General features: G+C 46.3%; 1 protein-coding gene across 1 annotated transcript in view; it reads right to left on the reverse strand.

The window, feature by feature from the left end:
• LOC124606022 (homeobox protein zampogna-like) overlaps positions 1-17811 on the reverse strand; it is a 64758-nt gene extending 46947 nt beyond the window's left edge. The window contains exon 1 of the mRNA XM_047137985.1: positions 17616-17811. Coding sequence (XP_046993941.1) covers positions 17616-17811 — 196 coding nt within the window. The remainder of the gene's footprint in view (positions 1-17615) is intronic.
• Positions 17812-18074: the final 263 nt, after the last annotated feature.

Raw genomic sequence — 18074 nt, forward strand, 5'->3', positions numbered from 1 at the left:
TCTTCGGTAGAAATCTCAGTAGATGTACAGCCATGTGAGCGGGTGCGGTGTCGTGCAACAACAAGAACTCCCTTCCCTTACACTGTTGACAATGAATCCTGTGATTACTCTTGCACAACCGATCTAAGTCACCCAAATAACACATAGAGGTAGTAAAAACAACCAGTTAAAACCGATACCGGTATTTTAGTTCTTAATAACCAGTACTTTTCGCTATTTGTTTGATCTCGGTTAAAAAAGATGTAACCTTCTTAATTTTCTTACTAATAAAAAAACGGAAATATCAATTAGCCATAGCAGCAATGCTAAAATTATTCGTTTTTAAATAGACCTTTTTTTTTTTAAAAAAAAGGGAGCAGTTTTATCCGTATAAACTGCATTTGTCTGAAATATTGCGTTACTATAGAAAGTGGAATAAGCGATCAGTGACATTTTAGTAACAATGCAGTCAGAAATGAGCAACAAACAAATGGCATAAGAATTGGTGTAGGGTTGCAGAGACAGTAACGTCCCTGTTGCCGTGTGTCGTCGCTTAAGGGGAGGTTTACTATCTTTTGGTTCAAAAAACGGATTTTTTTAAAATTGCATTTTTGGATCCATAAAAGTGTTTAGAATCCACCACCGAAACGATTTTTTCGAATATGGAACGGAAATGTGTGTTATTCGCGGTAGAACAAAAAAATGAACCTGCCTGAAATCGGCCTTTTTCACGCACCAGCTTTTTTCTTTCGGAGGACGAGTTATTGTACCGGTGCTTGGCAGGAAACACACAAGATTCAAGTGAAAGCTTGAACGCGTGTGTTTCGAAGGTAGCCCCGGAGCATTAGCATTCTGGTGCAAAGACTGTGGAAATTGCGACTTTCCTTGCAGTGAGCAGCTTCAACGAAGGGTATTCAGCAATTCTTAACACCATGACAACGATGGGCGTCACCTTGGGACTCCATTCGACGCAGTTCGCCAAGCATTCGGACGACCACCGGATTGAAGCGTCCGAAAACCCCTTGTCACCGGCCGTACGAGCGGCTCTGGAGCAGCGCAGGATGGCCCAGATCGAGCAGAATGCCCTCTATGAGGAAGAGGAAGGACTGGTTTATGGACTAGGAATAGCAGATTGAACGTACGTTGCATAATATTGGATTTATATGTAGTCCAAACTTCAAACGCGTTTTTCTCGAAATGACTTTTTTTTGTCGCGCGGTATGGCAACTTCAAATCTGCTGAACCGATTTGCATGATTCTTTGTTTCTAACGGAGCTAACTAAATTGTCTAGGAGTTGTACCACTTTTATTCCGATCCATCGACTATAAATATTTTTACTTGGCCGACGAAGTGGAGAAATCGATGAAAAAACCCTTTTTTTTTTCAAATGGCCGCCAATTTGTTCCTATGGTCCAAATAACTTAAGCGAGGTACAACTCCTAAAGAATCTTGTATACTTCACTAACTTCAACTCAATTTTGATTTCAGACGACCCGGCTGACCTGTGACATACCACGCGTGGAGGTCTACAGCGAAATTTGGTTTCATGCCGACGGCACTTCCGCCTTTGCTCTTCGATATTTCCGGTCGAAAAAATTCCAGTTTGTAGAGGAAATACCAATAAACATTTTGACAAAATTTGATTTTGATATCTATAACACATCCCGAGAAAACAATTATCAAAGAAAATGCTTTTTTTGGGCCAAAGATAGTAAACCTCCCCTTAAAGCACGCATGTACGTGCAGCGTGCGAGGCCTGTCCACGCCTGATGTATACGGTAGTTTCTCGCTGTCGCCGCCGGACAGCCGTTGTATTGCAGAGTATCACCAACCCTAGCCTGTAAATATTTTTGTGGAGTGACGTAGCAATGAAGGACAATGCTTCATTTACTTAAAAAGATTAAAGCTTTGTCTGCCGTTTCTACGAAATAATAAAAGAGGAAGAAAATAATGGTAACAGTGATAAATCAAAAACTTAACGGGAATTTATTGATAGTGTACAATAAAAACAGAAAGTAGTTGATCTGCGGCCTATGCCCACATAACAGGCTTTTATCCACTTGTACCCCTTGAAACCGGACAAATTAACAAGACGAATAGAGATCCTCAGGCTCACTTTTCAACATTTAGCACTGACTATTCGTAATGTCCAAATAATGGTATGATAGCCTATTACAGCATGATTTTAGGGCACAGTTTCAAAAAATTAGAATGAATAGGAGGATATTCGTGAGTGTTTGCAGTTTCAACCACTTACGACATTTCGTGGAAAGCAACGAACAGTGGACTAAGTTCCCTTTTATTTGCCTGTTTAATTCAATATTTCGATTCTTTGTCTCTCGAAATTGAGTGAGTTAAAATTTTTCAACTTTTCTTCCATTTCTACAGGGAATAATAGGAATACAGAATCGAAATGGGTTATTTCAGAATTCTGATATTCTGAGCCGTTTGGCATGAGAAAAAAAAAGAAAAACGATTTAACCGGTAACAGGATGTTTAATCGACAACCGCCATCCCTAATAATACTGGGAATCTACAGTGATATTACTGGGAACAAACTGCCTGTGGATAACGCCGTGAGTGTTAATAAAGGCGATGATCATTGTCTTCAGTTTCGGTTTTGTGAGCCATGCCTTCTTTGTATTGGCGAACCTTGAGAGACACTTTCCACACTTTGTCGTTTTGTGGTAGGTTGTAACTGATAACATCAAGTCTTGTCACTTGATACTGTTTTCAGAAAGGAATAATTGTCCGCGTTTTTCCAGTTCAGTTAGGTAATGGCAGTCGTCCACGGGTCGATGGTTTGTTCTGGAGTCGGGGCGTACCCGATAAAATTTGCACACACTTTTCTCTTCTTCAAAATGTTCTGGAGAATATCTTGAGCACTTGATTTAGGATGTGTCGTTCTTCATTGATAGCACTGCAAGAGATGAGAACTAATTTTCTAATGGTTTCCATCGTATGAACCTCAGTTGGGACAGCCCGACCTCACTTTGTTTCTCGCGCGATAACTTTACCGTAAAACGATTAAGCCACCTAAACACTTATGAACGGTGTGTTCTTCATGTACATAGCTGTACACGAATCGAAGCACTATTCGTTGTTCTGTTGCGATCTGCATCTCAACACCGTTGACACACTACGGCCGCACGTCCACTACTTAATACTGCCCGCTCGTAGCTGACTAATCTAATGCAGACCTGCTGCTTACAGTTGTTAGGTTAAGTTGACACTGAAGTTCCTCTGCTGAAGTCGAGGCCAGCAACAAGATCCCTCTTGGAACTTTTCGGACAGGCTATGTATTAGCACAATATTCTTGAAGTCCGTTCACGGTCAGGAGCTGGCGGAGAGGTGAGAAACTGGGTTTATATTCTGAAAACAGTTGACATCTTGGGTTGTCGGGTGTTCTGCCGGATATCAGCGTCGTACTTGCATGATATTTCGGTCACGTAGCTCGAAATCTTCATCAGGTCGCACCTGATGAAGGTTACGAGCTACGTGACCGAAATATCGTGCAAGTACGACGCTGATATCCGACAGAACACCCGACAACCCAAGATGTCATTTGATCGCCGTGAAAGCCTGAAGAGTTACCTGAAAACAGTTGCTCAGATCCCCATCCGGCTATCTAGATTTAGTAATCTGTCATTTCCGTTTGTCACTTAGGACTCAGGCAGGGACGGTTGTTTTGAAACAGCACGCCCGAGTTTTATCCCTCTTCCCCAATCCATACTAGTGTCCCTCTACTGATTTCGTCCACGACAGGATATTGAGCCTAAATCTTTCTACTGCGACCGCCATCCCTCAGGTCATGAGTTCAGTGGACTTCGAGGTACGGCAGGTACTAACAAATGTCAGAGGCCAAGCTCCGAGATCTGGTCTTTCGACTACGGCGATATCTGTAGCGACATTTTATTAACTTGACGTACAGGAATTGGGGCGGGCTGTTAGCTCGAGAGTTGGTGAGAAATGCTTGACCCCCGCACTCTGGCAGCTCATGTAGCTTGCGACAGGGCAGGTACACTGTGTGACAGAGGTGGTGCGGGGTGCCGTAGCGGGGACCGCTATCCACCAAGTGATGTGGGCCGGAGGACACAATAGGCGCCAAAGTCATATTTCTCCCCCTCTGTTCCACTCGCGGCTCGGGCGAGGGAAAAACCAGTGTCTGAACGCCTCAGTACGAGCTCTAATTTCCCTTATTTTTGAATGGTGATCATTGCGCGATTTGAAAGTTGGTGGTAATAATATATGCTCTACACCCTCAGCAAAGATCGGATTACGGAATTTAGTGAGCAGCTCCTTACGTTTAGCGCGTTGTCTATCTGCAAGTGTGTCCCACTTCAAACTTTCTATGAGATTTGTTACGCTCTCGCGATGGCTAAATATACCAGTAACGAATCTTGCCGCTCTTCTTTGGACCTTCTCAATCTCTTGAATCAGACCTAACTGGTAAGGGTGCCATAAAGACGAACAGTACTCTAAGACTGGACGAACGAATGTATTTTAAGCAATTTCCTTTGTCAAAGGACTGCATCGCTTCAGGATTCTACCAATAAACCGCAATCTAGAGTGCGCCTTGCCCGTTACTTGTGTAATCTGATCATTCCATTTGTGATCATTTCGAATAGTCACACCAAGATACTTGACGGATGTTACCGCTTCCAAAGACTGGGCGTTTATTTTGGACTCGTACATCAATGGGGATTTTCGCCTTGTTATTCGCACTAGGTTACACTTAATAATATTGAGAGATAACTGCCAGTCATTACACCACACATCTATTTTCTGCAAATCCTCATTGATTTGTTCACAACTTTCGTGTGATACCACTTTCCTGTAGACCACAGCATCATCGGCAAACAGTCTAATGCCGCTGTCAATACCATCAACCAGATCGTTTATGTAAATCGTAAAAAGCAGCGGACCTATTACATTGCCCTGGGGTACACCTGAAGTTGCGCTTGTTTCTGTTAAAGTCACCCCATTCAGGACGACATACTGCTCTCTGTCTGTTAGAAAACTTTCTATCCAACCGCATATGTCATCGGATAGTCTGTAAGTGCGCATGTTTTGGAGCAAGCGACAGAGCGGAACTGAGTCGAACGCTTTTCGAAAGTCGACAAATATGGCCTCAACTTGGGAGCCGGTATCTAGAGCCTGTTGTATATTATGCACAAAGGGGGCCAGCTGTGTCTCGCATGACCGTTGTTTCCTAAAACCGTGCTGGTTTCTGCAGATGAGCTTCTCAGTTCTAGAAAGGTCATTACGTCTGAACACAAAATATGTTCCATGATTGTACAACAAATCGACGTCAGTGAAATTGGATGATAATTATGTGCATCCGATTTTCTACCCTTTTAATAGATTGCTATGACCTGAGCCTTCTTCCAGTCCCGTGGAACTTTCCGCTGATCCAGTGATCTCTGATAGATGATGGATAAGAATTGTGCTATATTTGAAGCATAGTCAACATATAGTCTTACAGGGATACCGCCTGGGCCAGACGCCTTCCTGGCGTCTTAGGATCTTAACTGTTCTACAATACCGAATACACTAAGCACTTAGTCAGCCATCATTGTGTTTATTTGCCTCTGTGGATACCATGGGCCTCAGAACTCTCGCGAAGGGTCGTGGGCTCAGACCTGTAGCCTCAGATGTCTTCTGAATGGTAGGCTCCCTCATCATATGCAGCGCATACCCAAGAAGGCAATATACACTCCTGGAAATTGAAATAAGAACACCGTGAATTCATTGTCCCAGGAAGGGGAAACTTTATTGACACATTCCTGGGGTCAGATACGTCACATGATCACACTGACAGAACCACAGGCACATAGACACAGGCAACAGAGCATGCACAATGTCGGCACTAGTACAGTGTATATCCACCTTTCGCAGCAATGCAGGCTGCTGTTCTCCCATGGAGACGATCGTAGAGATGCTGGATGTAGTCCTGTGGAACGGCTTGCCATGCCATTTCCACCTGGCGCCTCAGTTGGACCAGCGTTCGTGCTGGATGTGCAGACCGCGTGAGACGACGCTTCATCCAGTCCCAAACATGCTCAATGGGGGACAGATCCGGAGATCTTGCTGGCCAGGGTAGTTGACTTACACCTTCTAGAGCACGTTGGGTGGCACGGGATACATGCGAACGTGCATTGTCCTGTTGGAACAGCAAGTTCCCTTGCCGGTCTAGGAATGGTAGAACGATGGGTTCGATGACGGTTTGGATGTACCGTGCACTATTCAGTGTCCCCTCGACGATCACCAGTGGTGTACGGCCAGTGTAGGAGATCGCTCCCCACACCATGATGCCGGGTGTTGGCCCTGTGTGCCTCGGTCGTATGCAGTCCTGATTGTGGCGCTCACCTGCACGGCGCCAAACACGCATACGACCATCATTGGCACCAAGGCAGAAGCGACTCTCATCGCTGAAGACGACACGTCTCCATTCGTCCCTCCATTCACGCCTGTCGCGACACCACTGGAGGCGGGCTGCACGATGTTGGGGCGTGAGCGGAAGACGGCCTAACGGTGTGCGGGACCGTAGCCCAGCTTCATGGAGACGGTTGCGAATGGTCCTCGCCGATACCCCAGGAGCAACAGTGTCCCTAATTTGCTGGGAAGTGGCGGTGCGGTACCCTACGGCACCGCGTAGGATCCTACGGTTTTGGCGTGCATCCGTGCGTCGCTGCGGTCCGGTCCCAGGTCGACGGGCACGTGCACCTTCCGCCGACCACTGGCGACAACATCGATGTACTGTGGAGACCTCACGCCCCACGTGTTGAGCAATTCGGCGGTACGTCCACCCGGCGTCCCGCATGCCCACTATACGCCCTCGCTCAAAGTCCGTCAGCTGCACATACGGTTCACGTCCACGCTGTCGCGGCATGCTACCAGTGTTAAAGACTGCGATGGAGTTCCGTATGCCACGGCAAACTGGCTGACACTGACGGCGGCGGTGCACAAATGCTGCGCAGCTAGCGCCAGTCGACGGCCAACACCGCGGTTCCTGGTGTGTCCGCTGTGCCGTGCGTGTGATCATTGCTTGTACAGCCCTCTCGCAGTGTCCGGAGCAAGTATGGTGGGTCTGACACACCGGTGTCAATATGTTCTTTTTTCCATTTCCAGGAGTGTAGACACTCGGGTGCCCACCCAGCAATCAGAAGATGGCAGCTTGCAGTCAGACGGTTTGGTCCTTCATCAGAGTACCCCAGTAGGTCCACATCCCCTACCGGTCGTGGCTGTGACCCATCGATACGGGCAGCATGGAGCGATGAAGTCCAACCACAGTCTGGTCGGCCGGTGTAGCCGTGCGGATCTAGGCGCGTCAGTCTGGAACCTCTACGGTCGCAGGTTCGAATCCTGCCTCGGGCATGGATGTGTGTGATGTCCTTAGGTTAGTTAGGTTTAATTAGTTCTAAGTTCTAGGCGACTGATGACCTCAGAAGTTAAGTCGCATAGTGCTCAGAGCAGCTGAAGTGCTCAGGCAGGCACCAAGCAGCAGATTACATTTCTACAGTAGAGCTAACCTGTATTTAGCGAGACTCTCATTCCTTTGGGACCAGTGGTGTGGCTGCAATGAGCAGACACTGAGGCCGAGGTGTCTGAGACAAGGGTATTCAATATTCAAAAATCATACATCACACATATGGTTCAAATGGCTCTAAGTACTATGGGAATTAACATCTGAGGTCATCAGTCCCCAAGACTTAGAACTCGTTAGATGAACATTTGCTCTTGTGTGTCAGGAGTCATGTCGGCACCGTGGTGTCTCAGTTAACTATGCTTTTCCCGAGTCTCTGCATTTCTCATCAGTACTACAACGCCTATGAGTGCCGGTTGGTTGGTTGGTTGATTTGGGGGTAGAGGACCAAACAGCGAGGTCTTCGGTCCCATCGAATTAGGGAGGAATGGTGAAGGACGTCGGCAGTGCTCTTTTAAAGGAACCATCCCTGCACTTGCCTCAAGCTTTTTAGGAGTGCCGGAGCTCGGGTGTTTGGATGTCATTACTCTGTATTGTGAGGTTTGCAGACCGACGATCTGGGTGCTGTCTTACTATACCGTTGGCACTTTTTGCTAAGGTTCTCCTCGCTGTGTGGCAGTTAGCAGTGCCCTGCTTCGTATATTCCAGGTAACGATTGGGACACACGGTCTGTGTCGGACTCGGTGGAGCAGTAGCTTCGGAAATTTATCCATGTGAGCCGGCAGGAGGGGCTGAGCGGTTCTAGGCGCTACAGTCTGGAACTGCGCGACCGCTATGGTCGCAGGTTCGAATGCTGTCTCGGGCATGGATGTGTGTGATGTCCTTGGGATAGTTAGGTTTAATTAGCTCTAAATTCTAGGGCACTGATGATCTTAGCTGTTAAGTGCCACAGTGCTCAGAGCCATTTGAACCATTTATTCATGTGCCAGGGAACGTGGTTACTGTGCAACAGTTTCTTGCTTGCTATCGCATTTCAATGTACTCTAGAAGTGTTCCCAACGATTTAGAGAACCTTGTTCTTGAATATCGTCTGCCTCCTTTGCTGAGTCCTCAGCGCAGCTAAATGCCATGCGGTTTCGGTCCCCTTCGGAGAATGAGATTTCTTCGCCCGGGGACTGGATGTTGTGTTGCCGTGATCATATTTCCATCGACACCCAAATAGCCCAATGTGTCGTCAATTAAAAACGCTTGCAACTTGATGGCGGAACTTCCTCAGCTCGGAACTCCCGGCCATCAGTGCCATTCGATCATCTCATTCCATTTTCTTGAATGTTGAACAGCCTAAAAATTGTCTCGCATCAAATGTATCAGTCCCTGAAAGTTATCTTGTAGCTATTAGGTTACTCGGTACTTCGAGAAAAAAAAGTTGCTAAAGGGAGAGCACAAGTTTCTGTAACTACTCTCACATCGGTAGGTGACTGAATGGACACAAAATGATACGGTAGAGAAGGCGCCTTACCGGGTGTTTCAGCAGTTTCCGTTTTAAAACAGCAACTTTCAGTAGCGAGTGAGAGTGGCTACCTACACTGCGTAGAGCGCCGAGGCGCAATCTGCGCGTCATTACGTAATTAGCCGTTTGACTGCTGGTGGCACCATTACGCCGCCCCCTGCCCTGGCGCGTGTCGCTCGCGTTGAGTGAACCCCTCTGAATGAGAGACCATTTGTCAGGCCGGCCCCGCTGAGGCCTCTCGGACGAAATAAGCAATAAACGAGAGTGCTGCGGCGCAGCGCCGCCTTTTGAAGAGGCCAACAGCAGGTGAGCTGGCCGCAATCGCTTTCCAAGGACGACACGTTTCGGTGCCGTTGTTCCGTACGGACCAATTTATGAAAATGGGTTTCCGAGGAAAACTTTGATGGAAGACTTTCCGCTTCGTGTTATTTCACCATTATCTGAAAGCTACGCAGTTGATGTGTTGAAAAGAAAGACTGCTAACGTCACTCGAGCTACTTTCTTACTTGTGGTACAACTGCTTTACTCGGTCACTGTAGACAGCTTTGTTACCAAAATAAAAGATACTTATTATCGGTTTGAAAGAGAGGACCTATTTCCTTGCGTCAATCAGTGAAAAAGCATCTGTTTTACCTTTCAGCTAAATATAGGAAAAAAAGCGAAGTGGTTAAGACACTGCAGACGTATTCGGGGTTGGGGTTTAATGTTCCTGTCTTACAGTTCATATTATGGTTTTCCACCTTTCATCTATATTACCTCCGATAAGTAGCACTCAGCCGATTTCTTTCCTTACTCCTTGTTCTAGCTGAAGTACTTATCTCGCATCACACCAATTTTGCAACATTTCCCTGCTCAGCACGAGAGCTTCGTAACGTTTCTCTGCTCAACGGCTGAAGTCCGCAACTACCTGTATAACCTGCTCGGAAAACGAAAATGGCTCTGAGCACTATGGGACTAAATATCTGAGGTCATCAGTCCCCTAGACTTAGAACTACTTAAACCTAACTAACCTAAGGGCATCACACACATCCATGCCCGAGGCAGGATTCGAACCTGCGACCGTAGCGGTCTCGGAAAAGGACGCTGCAGTTTGATTAATGCTGTCCTCACTGCCGCGCAACTAGCAGCAAGCTTCAAATTTTCTGTTCGTGACTTCTTTAACGTGTCACTAAGCCATGCAGGAACGTAGCATTGTTGACCTAAAGATAACTATAACATTTTTATTCAAAGTCTGGAAACACTAAATTATTATGTCATATACCCTAGTTGACTGAAAGATAACGAAATAATGCTTAAGGGAAATACATTAGATAATAATAACTTTGCAGTTCAGGTACTTCAGAAAATATTTGTAAGCAACCAATAATATTTCAGCTTTCTAAGGAATACACTTCAGTAAATCCAACCTTTTTGTTCAAACATTTTGTGGTAGCACAATTTGGTTATGGGTGGCTACTAGTTTTCCTGTGCAGTTCCTTGTATCGTGACAGCGATACATGTCAGAGGAGGACTGATTTTTTCCCATTGTAAAATGAAAAACGCCAGAACCTGAAGTGCTGATATCGCGTGGACATACATTGTTCCAATCTGCCTAGCCTGTATTAGAAATCGTGGTTCTTATGTGTGTTAAATTTAGAGATGTTACAGGACCAGTGGGACCTTTCGAAAAGGCGGAGCTGTGTGCAAGAGGGAGCAGATCTGTGAGGCTAGCGACATTAAACTGATGCCTACGTGTCGTTTTTCAGTATCAGATATTCCTTGGTATCGTGGGCATATTCTTTCTAATTTCAGGAATTTATTAAAAAGGGTGAGTCACTCAAAATAACGTGCTCTTCGTGTCCACTTTCCGTTCAATCCTTTTCCGAGAAGAAAAATATCGTTATGTTTGGACATCAAATTTCAAGTAAACAGATTCTGCAAAGAAACGGATATCACTTAGGTGTCGAGCTACAAGTGAAAAGTAACCTCTATGACGCTCTGCGAGTAACCACGCAGCATTTCTACAGTTAATTCATCGAAGTGTTCGCGAATTCTTCGCCAAGATGTGAAAGTGAACACCTTCAAAGGTGTAGCTACACACTATTTGATCAAAATTTCCGGGACCTCTACGTAATGTAGAACTGACTACTAGATGTCAGGAGAGGCATATCCACCAGTATAAAAGGCGGCGAGGGGTTCTGAGTAGTCAGTAGCAGCAGAATGGGTCGAGCAGGATAGCTCTGTGACTTCGAACGCGAACTAGTCATTGATGTCACTTGAGTAACGGATTCACCACGAACGTTTCAGACTTTCTAAAGCTGCCCAAGTCGACTGTTGGTCATGTGATTTCAATGTGGAAACGCAAGGTAACAACCACAGCTAAAACAAGGTCATGCAGCTCTCGTGTGCTGTCGAAAAAGGACCGTAGGAATCACTTGATTTTCAAAGCTCTGTCAGCAGTCATGCTAGTACAATTACTGTGATTAGGGAGTCCAAAAGACTGGGAGTACAGTGGTCGAGCAAATCCTCATAAGCAACACATTTCCGTAGACAATACTAAGCGACGCTTCAAGCGGTGCAAAGAGCGATGTCACTGGACATTAGGCGACTGGAAACGAGTAATTTGGAGTGACGGTTCCTGGACGACAGTATCTGCCATCATCCGTAGGGCCGTCAGTAAGGTATGGAGGAGGTAGTGTTACTGTGTAATGGTGTTTTCCGTGGTTAGACTTTGAGCATCTTATTTATCTGAAAAAAATGGTAAATGCGGAAGGATATGAACACATTTTACAACAATGTGAACAGCATGCAGTTGAGTAAGAGTACGGAGACCTTGATGGTTTATATGAGCGTGGTGCAGAACTCTGTCATAATGTAGCATCTGTGCGGCTGTGGCTTGTGGACAATAATATTCCTGAAATGGACTGCCCTGTCAAGAGTCCATTCCTGACCCGTTCAGACAGCAGGGGCTCCTATTTGAGAACCAATTAAATGGGCTGTAAGATCACTGTCTTCTACTAGAAACCACTACCAGCTCGTTTGTGTTCTTGATTAAACAGTGATTTCATACCGCAGCATTTTTTTGAGTTGCTAAATTGTGGTGAGTGCTGAGCAACATTAGTAAGAAAGTGACTGACTGCTCCTCCTGAAAGCCCAGCGTTGAGTGCGAGGCAGATATGACTTCTCTCAGTACAACGTGAGAAATTGGGAGATGAAGTCGTGTTTCTAACGGTGACGTCGCAGCCTCCACTAGGGCACTAGCACTACACAGGTAATATCTTCAGCGACGCATTGTCCAGAGAGCCATGTGGATGATGGTATAACCTCATGGTACAGAATATTAGTGACCCTTTAAAGGAAGCACATGGGTGGCTTTGGAGCGTTTTAGACTGTATACAACTGGCCCACGCTGTCGTGTGAGCCCTCTCCGCTGACGTAAAACAGTGGCAGTGAAGTGATAGGTGTTGTAAGTAGGCTGTTTAGGTTTTTGTATCTGTAACGCCACGTAACGCTCTGTATGAAAATCCCTGGCTGTGCTGCGTGCTGTCTGTGGCTAGTTTGCATTGTTGTCTGCCATTGTAGTGTTGGGCAGCTGGACGTGAACAGCGCGTAGCGTTGCGCAGTTGGACGTGAGCCGCCAGCAATGGTGGATGTGGGGAGAGAGATGGCGAAGTTTTGAAATTTGTAAGACTGGATGTCATGAACTGCTATATATATTATGATTATTAAGGTAAATACATTGTTTGTTCTCTATTAAAATCTTTCATTTGCTAACTATGCCAATCAGTAGTTAGTGCCTTCCGTAGTTTGAATCTTTTATTTAGCTGGCAGTAGTGGCGCTCGCTGTTTTGCAGTAGTTCGAGTAACGAAGATTTTTGTGAGGTAAGTGATTGTGAAACGTAAAGGTTAATGTTAGTCAGGGCCATTCTTTTGTAGGGATTATTGAAAGTCAGATTGCGTTGCGCTAAAAATATTGTGTGTCAGTTTAAGGTGAGTCATGTATTATTGTTCAAAGGGGACGTTTCATATGGATCCTGGCAGGGTCGCTGTTCACATCCAGCTGCCCAACACTACAATGGCAGACAACAATGCAAACTAGCCACAGACTGCACGCAGCACAGCCAGTGATTTTCATACAGAGCGCTACGTGGCGTTACCGATATAAAAACCTAAACAGCCTACTTACAGTGTGTGCCACTCGAATGAATGAAATCTCTGCAGTGAGCTGGAGCGACGAGGAGTCGTGACAGTAATATAGTTGCCTGGCCGGATTTTTGCATATTAACAGAGCCTGTCCAACATATCTACAGGGAATGGTGTACCACTACATACTACATCTCTCTCCCTCTCTCTCTCTATCTATCTATCTATCTATAGCAGCAGTGAGCGGGCCCGCCATCCGTACCCAATTCCCTCAAGGCTGCGCCCTCCTCTTGATGTACATCGGAATCACAAGAGCCCTCCGTTATCTCTCTGTGGAGAAAGAAGGCTAATTCTACGTTCAGTTTAACACGTCGGAGCTATCGCAGTAGACTTTGTAGACCACGGACATGTAGATGTGTACATTTATACTTAATCAGTGGGCGAAATTCTTCATGACCCGCTGAGGTGTCGGAACATTGATAGTGTCGATGATCTCCTGAATGGCTGTTTTCAGCTTAGCACTGGTTTTGGCGTTATTGCTGTACACGTTGTCTTTAATGTAGCCCCACAAAAACGAGTCGCATATGTTCATATCCAGAGAATATGGCGGCCAATCGAGCTCAATGCCAGTGGCCTCTGGGGACCCCAGAGCCAGAATGCGATCCCCAGAATGCTCCTCCAGGACATCTAACACTTTCCTGCTTCGATGGGGCCGAGCTCCGTCTTGCATGAACTGCGTCTTGTCGAAATCAGAGGAGGAGGAGGAGGACATTAAGTGTTTAACGTACCGTCGACAACGAGGTCATTAGAGACGGAGCGCAAGCTCGGGTGAAGGAAGGATGGGGAAGGAAATCGGCCGCGCCTTTCAAAGGAACCATCCCGACATTTGCCTGAAGCGATTTAGGGAAATCACGGAAAACCTAAATCAGGATGGCCGGAGACGGGATTGAACCGTCGTCCTCCCGAATGCGAGTCCAGTGTGCTAACCACTCCAAATCAGAGTCACTTTGGATAATGGGTATGAAATCACCTTCCAAATCCTTCTCGTACCGTTCGGTAGTCACCGTCCCATCAAGGAATATCGCTCCGATATATATACATATTGCCAGTGCAGAGGAAGAAAGCCCCGCACGGTACCGTGGTTGGCGGAGTATACTCTCTCTCTACAGATATATACAGGGTGAGTCACCTAACATTACCGCTGCATATATTTCGTAAACCACATCAAATACTGACGAATCGATCCCACAGACCGAACGTGAGGAGAGGGGCTAGTGTAATTGGTTAATACAAACCATAAAAAATTCACGGAAGTATGTTTTTTAACACAAGCCTACGTTTTTTTAAATGGAATACCGTTAGTTTTGTTAGCACATCTGAACATATAAACAAATACGTAATCAGTGCCGTTTGTTGCATTGTAAAATGCTAATTACATCCGGAGATATTGTAACCTAAAGTTGACGCTTGAGTACCACTCCTCCGCTGTTCGATCGTGTGTATCGGAGAGCACCGAATTACGTAGGGATCCAAAGGGAACGGTGATGGACCTTAGGTACAGAAGAGACTGGAACAGCACATTACGTCCACATGCTAACACCTTTTTATTGGTCTTTTTCGCTGACGCACATGTACATTACCGTGAGGGGTGAGGGGTGAGGCACACGTACACACGTGGTTTCCGTTTTCAATTACGGAGTGGAATAGAGTGTGTCCCGACATGTCAGGCCAATAGATGTTCAATGTGGTGGCCATCATTTGCTGCACACAATTGCAATCTCTGGCGTAATGAATGTCGTACACGCCGCAGTACATCTGGTGTAATGTCGCCGCAGGCTGCCACAATGCGTTGTTTCATATCCTCTGGGGTTGTAGGCACATCACGGTGGTACACATTCTCCTTTAACGTACCCCACAGGAAGAAGTCCAGAGGTGTAAGATCAGGAGAACGGGCTGGCCAATTTATGCGTCTTCCACGTCCTATGAAACGCCCGTCGAACATCCTGTCAAGGGTCAGCCTAGTGTTAATTGCGGAATGTGGAGGTGCACCATCATGCTGATACCACATACGTCGACGCGTTTCCAGTGGGACATTTTCTAGCAACGTTGGAAGATCATTCTGTAGAAACGCGATGTATGTTGCAGCTGTTTGGGCCCCTGCAATGAAGTGAGGACCAATGAGGTGGTCGCCAATGATTTCGCACCATACATTTACAGTCCACGGTCGCTGTCGCTCTACCTGTCTGAGCCAGCGAGGATTGTCCACGGACCAGTAATGCGTGTTCCGTAGATTCACTGCCCCATGGTTTGTGAAACCCGCTTCATCGGTAAACAGGTTGAACTGCAACGCATTCTCTGTTAATGCCCATTGACAGAATTGCACTCGATGATTAAAGTCATCACCATGTAATTGCTAATGTAGCGACACATGAAACGGGTGAAAGCGGTGACGATGCAGTATACGCATGTCACTACTTTGACTCAGTCCACCGACTCTCGCAATGTCCCGTGTACTCATGTGTGGGTTCATGGCAACAGCAGCTAACACACCAACTGCACCCGCTTCTCCTGTGACGGGCCTGTTACGGACCCGTTTGCGTGCTACGACCATACCTGTTGCGTACAGTTGGCGGTAGATGTTTTGCAATGTGCGGCACGTTGGATGCTCTCTGTCCGGGTACCGTTGTGCATACACCCTGCAGGCTTCAGCTGCATTTCGTCGACACTCGCCATAGATGAGTATCATCTCCGCCTTTTCAGAGTTCGAATACACCATGGCCACAGTTCCTACAACACTACAGTATCACAGACGTCTGGTAACACGGTGTACTACAGTTGGTCTGCGTGTGAAGACAAATGCAGAATAACAATAGCAGCAAGGGCTACATGCGGACACTGTGACAGCTAGACCAAACCACAACAATGCACTACAGCCACACTCGTAAACACGGTCGTCATCGTAAACATGTCCCTGCAGATGCTGCTCGCCGACCGTGGCCCGTGTTTGTTACAACACGCAACTGAACGTCGGAGGTTTCAAGCGTCAACTTTAGGTCACAATATCTCCGGATGTAATTAACATTTTACAATGCAACAAACGGCACTGATTACGTATTTGCTTATATGTTCAGATGTGCTAACAAAACTATCGGGGTTCCATTTAAGAAAACGTAGGTTTGTGTTAAGAAACATACTTCCGTGCATTTTTGTATGGTTTGTATTAAACAATTACACTAGCCCCTCTCCTCACGTTCGGTCTGTGGAATCGGTTCGTCAGAATTTGATGTGGTTTGCGAAATGTGTCCGGCGGTAACGTTAGGTGACTCACCCTGTATATATATATATATATATATATATATATATATATATATATATATATATACTCCGCCAACCACTAACAATCTTGTAACACGGTGTAAATGTAGTGCTGGTAGAAACATAACATCTGACAGAAACCGGAAACAAATTATAAGTGACAGTCGGTTTCAGACAGGAGAGGAATTGTCGCCGTCAGCCAGTGAACGTTTATCTCAGCTTCCGAGCGAATAATGCGATGGGAATTTCATGCAATGAATATTTGGAGAGTCCGGAGGTAGCTGTGTGATGTTTTTGGAGTGTTTTCTGAACCAATGACTTAGGCCCAGTCATTCAGGTTACCGTGAGAATGGACAGGATGTTTATTTCCACATTTTCGGACCATTTCTTGTACATCTTTATGAGTAATTGCTGTTTGGTGGAGTCTGATACGTCTAATCGCACCCTGACTTCACTATAAATTACCCAATCCTAATTCCAGAAAACGTCAACGACTATTTGGAACGGCAGGCGAAATGTAACGGTGAAGACCTTCACAGTTTGCAAGCTCTACAGTATCTAATTATCAATGAGTGACTTCCGGTGGGTACAGCATCCCTGGCGAAACATACTGACTCAAAATGGTTCAAATAGCTCTGAGCACTATGGGACTTAACTGCTGTGGTCATCATTCCCCTAGAACTTAGAACTACTTAAACCTAACTAACCTAAGTACATCACACACCTCCATGCCCGAGGCAGGATTCGAACCTGCGACCGCAGCGATCGCGCGGTTCCAGACTGTAGCGCCTAGAAGCACTTGGCCACTCCGGCCGGCAAACATACTGACTGTTGCTCACCGAACTGAGGGCATTATTATTAATTAGAGATATACGCTTGAGTTATATTAATTGTTTATTCAAATCACGACCGGTTGCGGTATGTAAAATCTCATCTTCAGGTATATGAAAGTATTTTATTTTGTAACACATACATGTAGAAAGCTACAAGAGCTGCAGTCACTGCATGCTGATGGAAACTGTGTGCCGCCGTGTAGCCGCACGGTAGGAACGCCAGTCATAACTGGATGGAGCTGTGGGTGTTACGAAATACAATAATTTCATAAAACTGAAGATGGGATTTTAAATCCCGAAACCGGTCATAGTCTGACTAAATAATTAGTACACCTTAAGCGGATTGCTCTTCATTGCTGCGGATTGCTCCCGCAGCTGAGAGGCTGAAGCAGTGGTACTTGATGTTAGCGTGATGTCTACTGAGTTTACTGTTTATTTCTCCGTAGTGCGTATTGTCCCTGTACTCGGCGAAGAGTTCTGGGGTATTGCGAGTAATGAACAGGACACGGGTGCGATAGACAGGATGTGGTGAAACAGCGAGGGCGGCTGACAGGCACCAGCGGAGCAGGTAGGCGGAGTGCGAGTGACGCAGCGAGTGAAGAGTGGGGCCCACTTGTGCGGCCATTACCGGCGCGGTACAAGCAAACTGGGCTAATCGACAGCGGCCGGTGAAGCCAATCGACAGCAGGCACAGTGAGTGACGGCTGTTTACTCTGCGCTGCCGTGTGTGTGCCTGCAGGCACTCCGCGAACGAGGCCGTCCTGAGAGCTCCCCAGCCTGACCACCGGCATCGCCGATCCGCGTTCGATCCACGTGTGGCGCTGAGTTGCGAGTACCACTGCTGGCCTGCGCTGCAGATGTTAGAGCCGATGGATGTTTAGTCCAACA

The sequence above is a fragment of the Schistocerca americana genome, chromosome 3, assembly GCF_021461395.2.
Source record: "Schistocerca americana isolate TAMUIC-IGC-003095 chromosome 3, iqSchAmer2.1, whole genome shotgun sequence".
Taxonomy (NCBI): domain Eukaryota; kingdom Metazoa; phylum Arthropoda; class Insecta; order Orthoptera; family Acrididae; genus Schistocerca; species Schistocerca americana.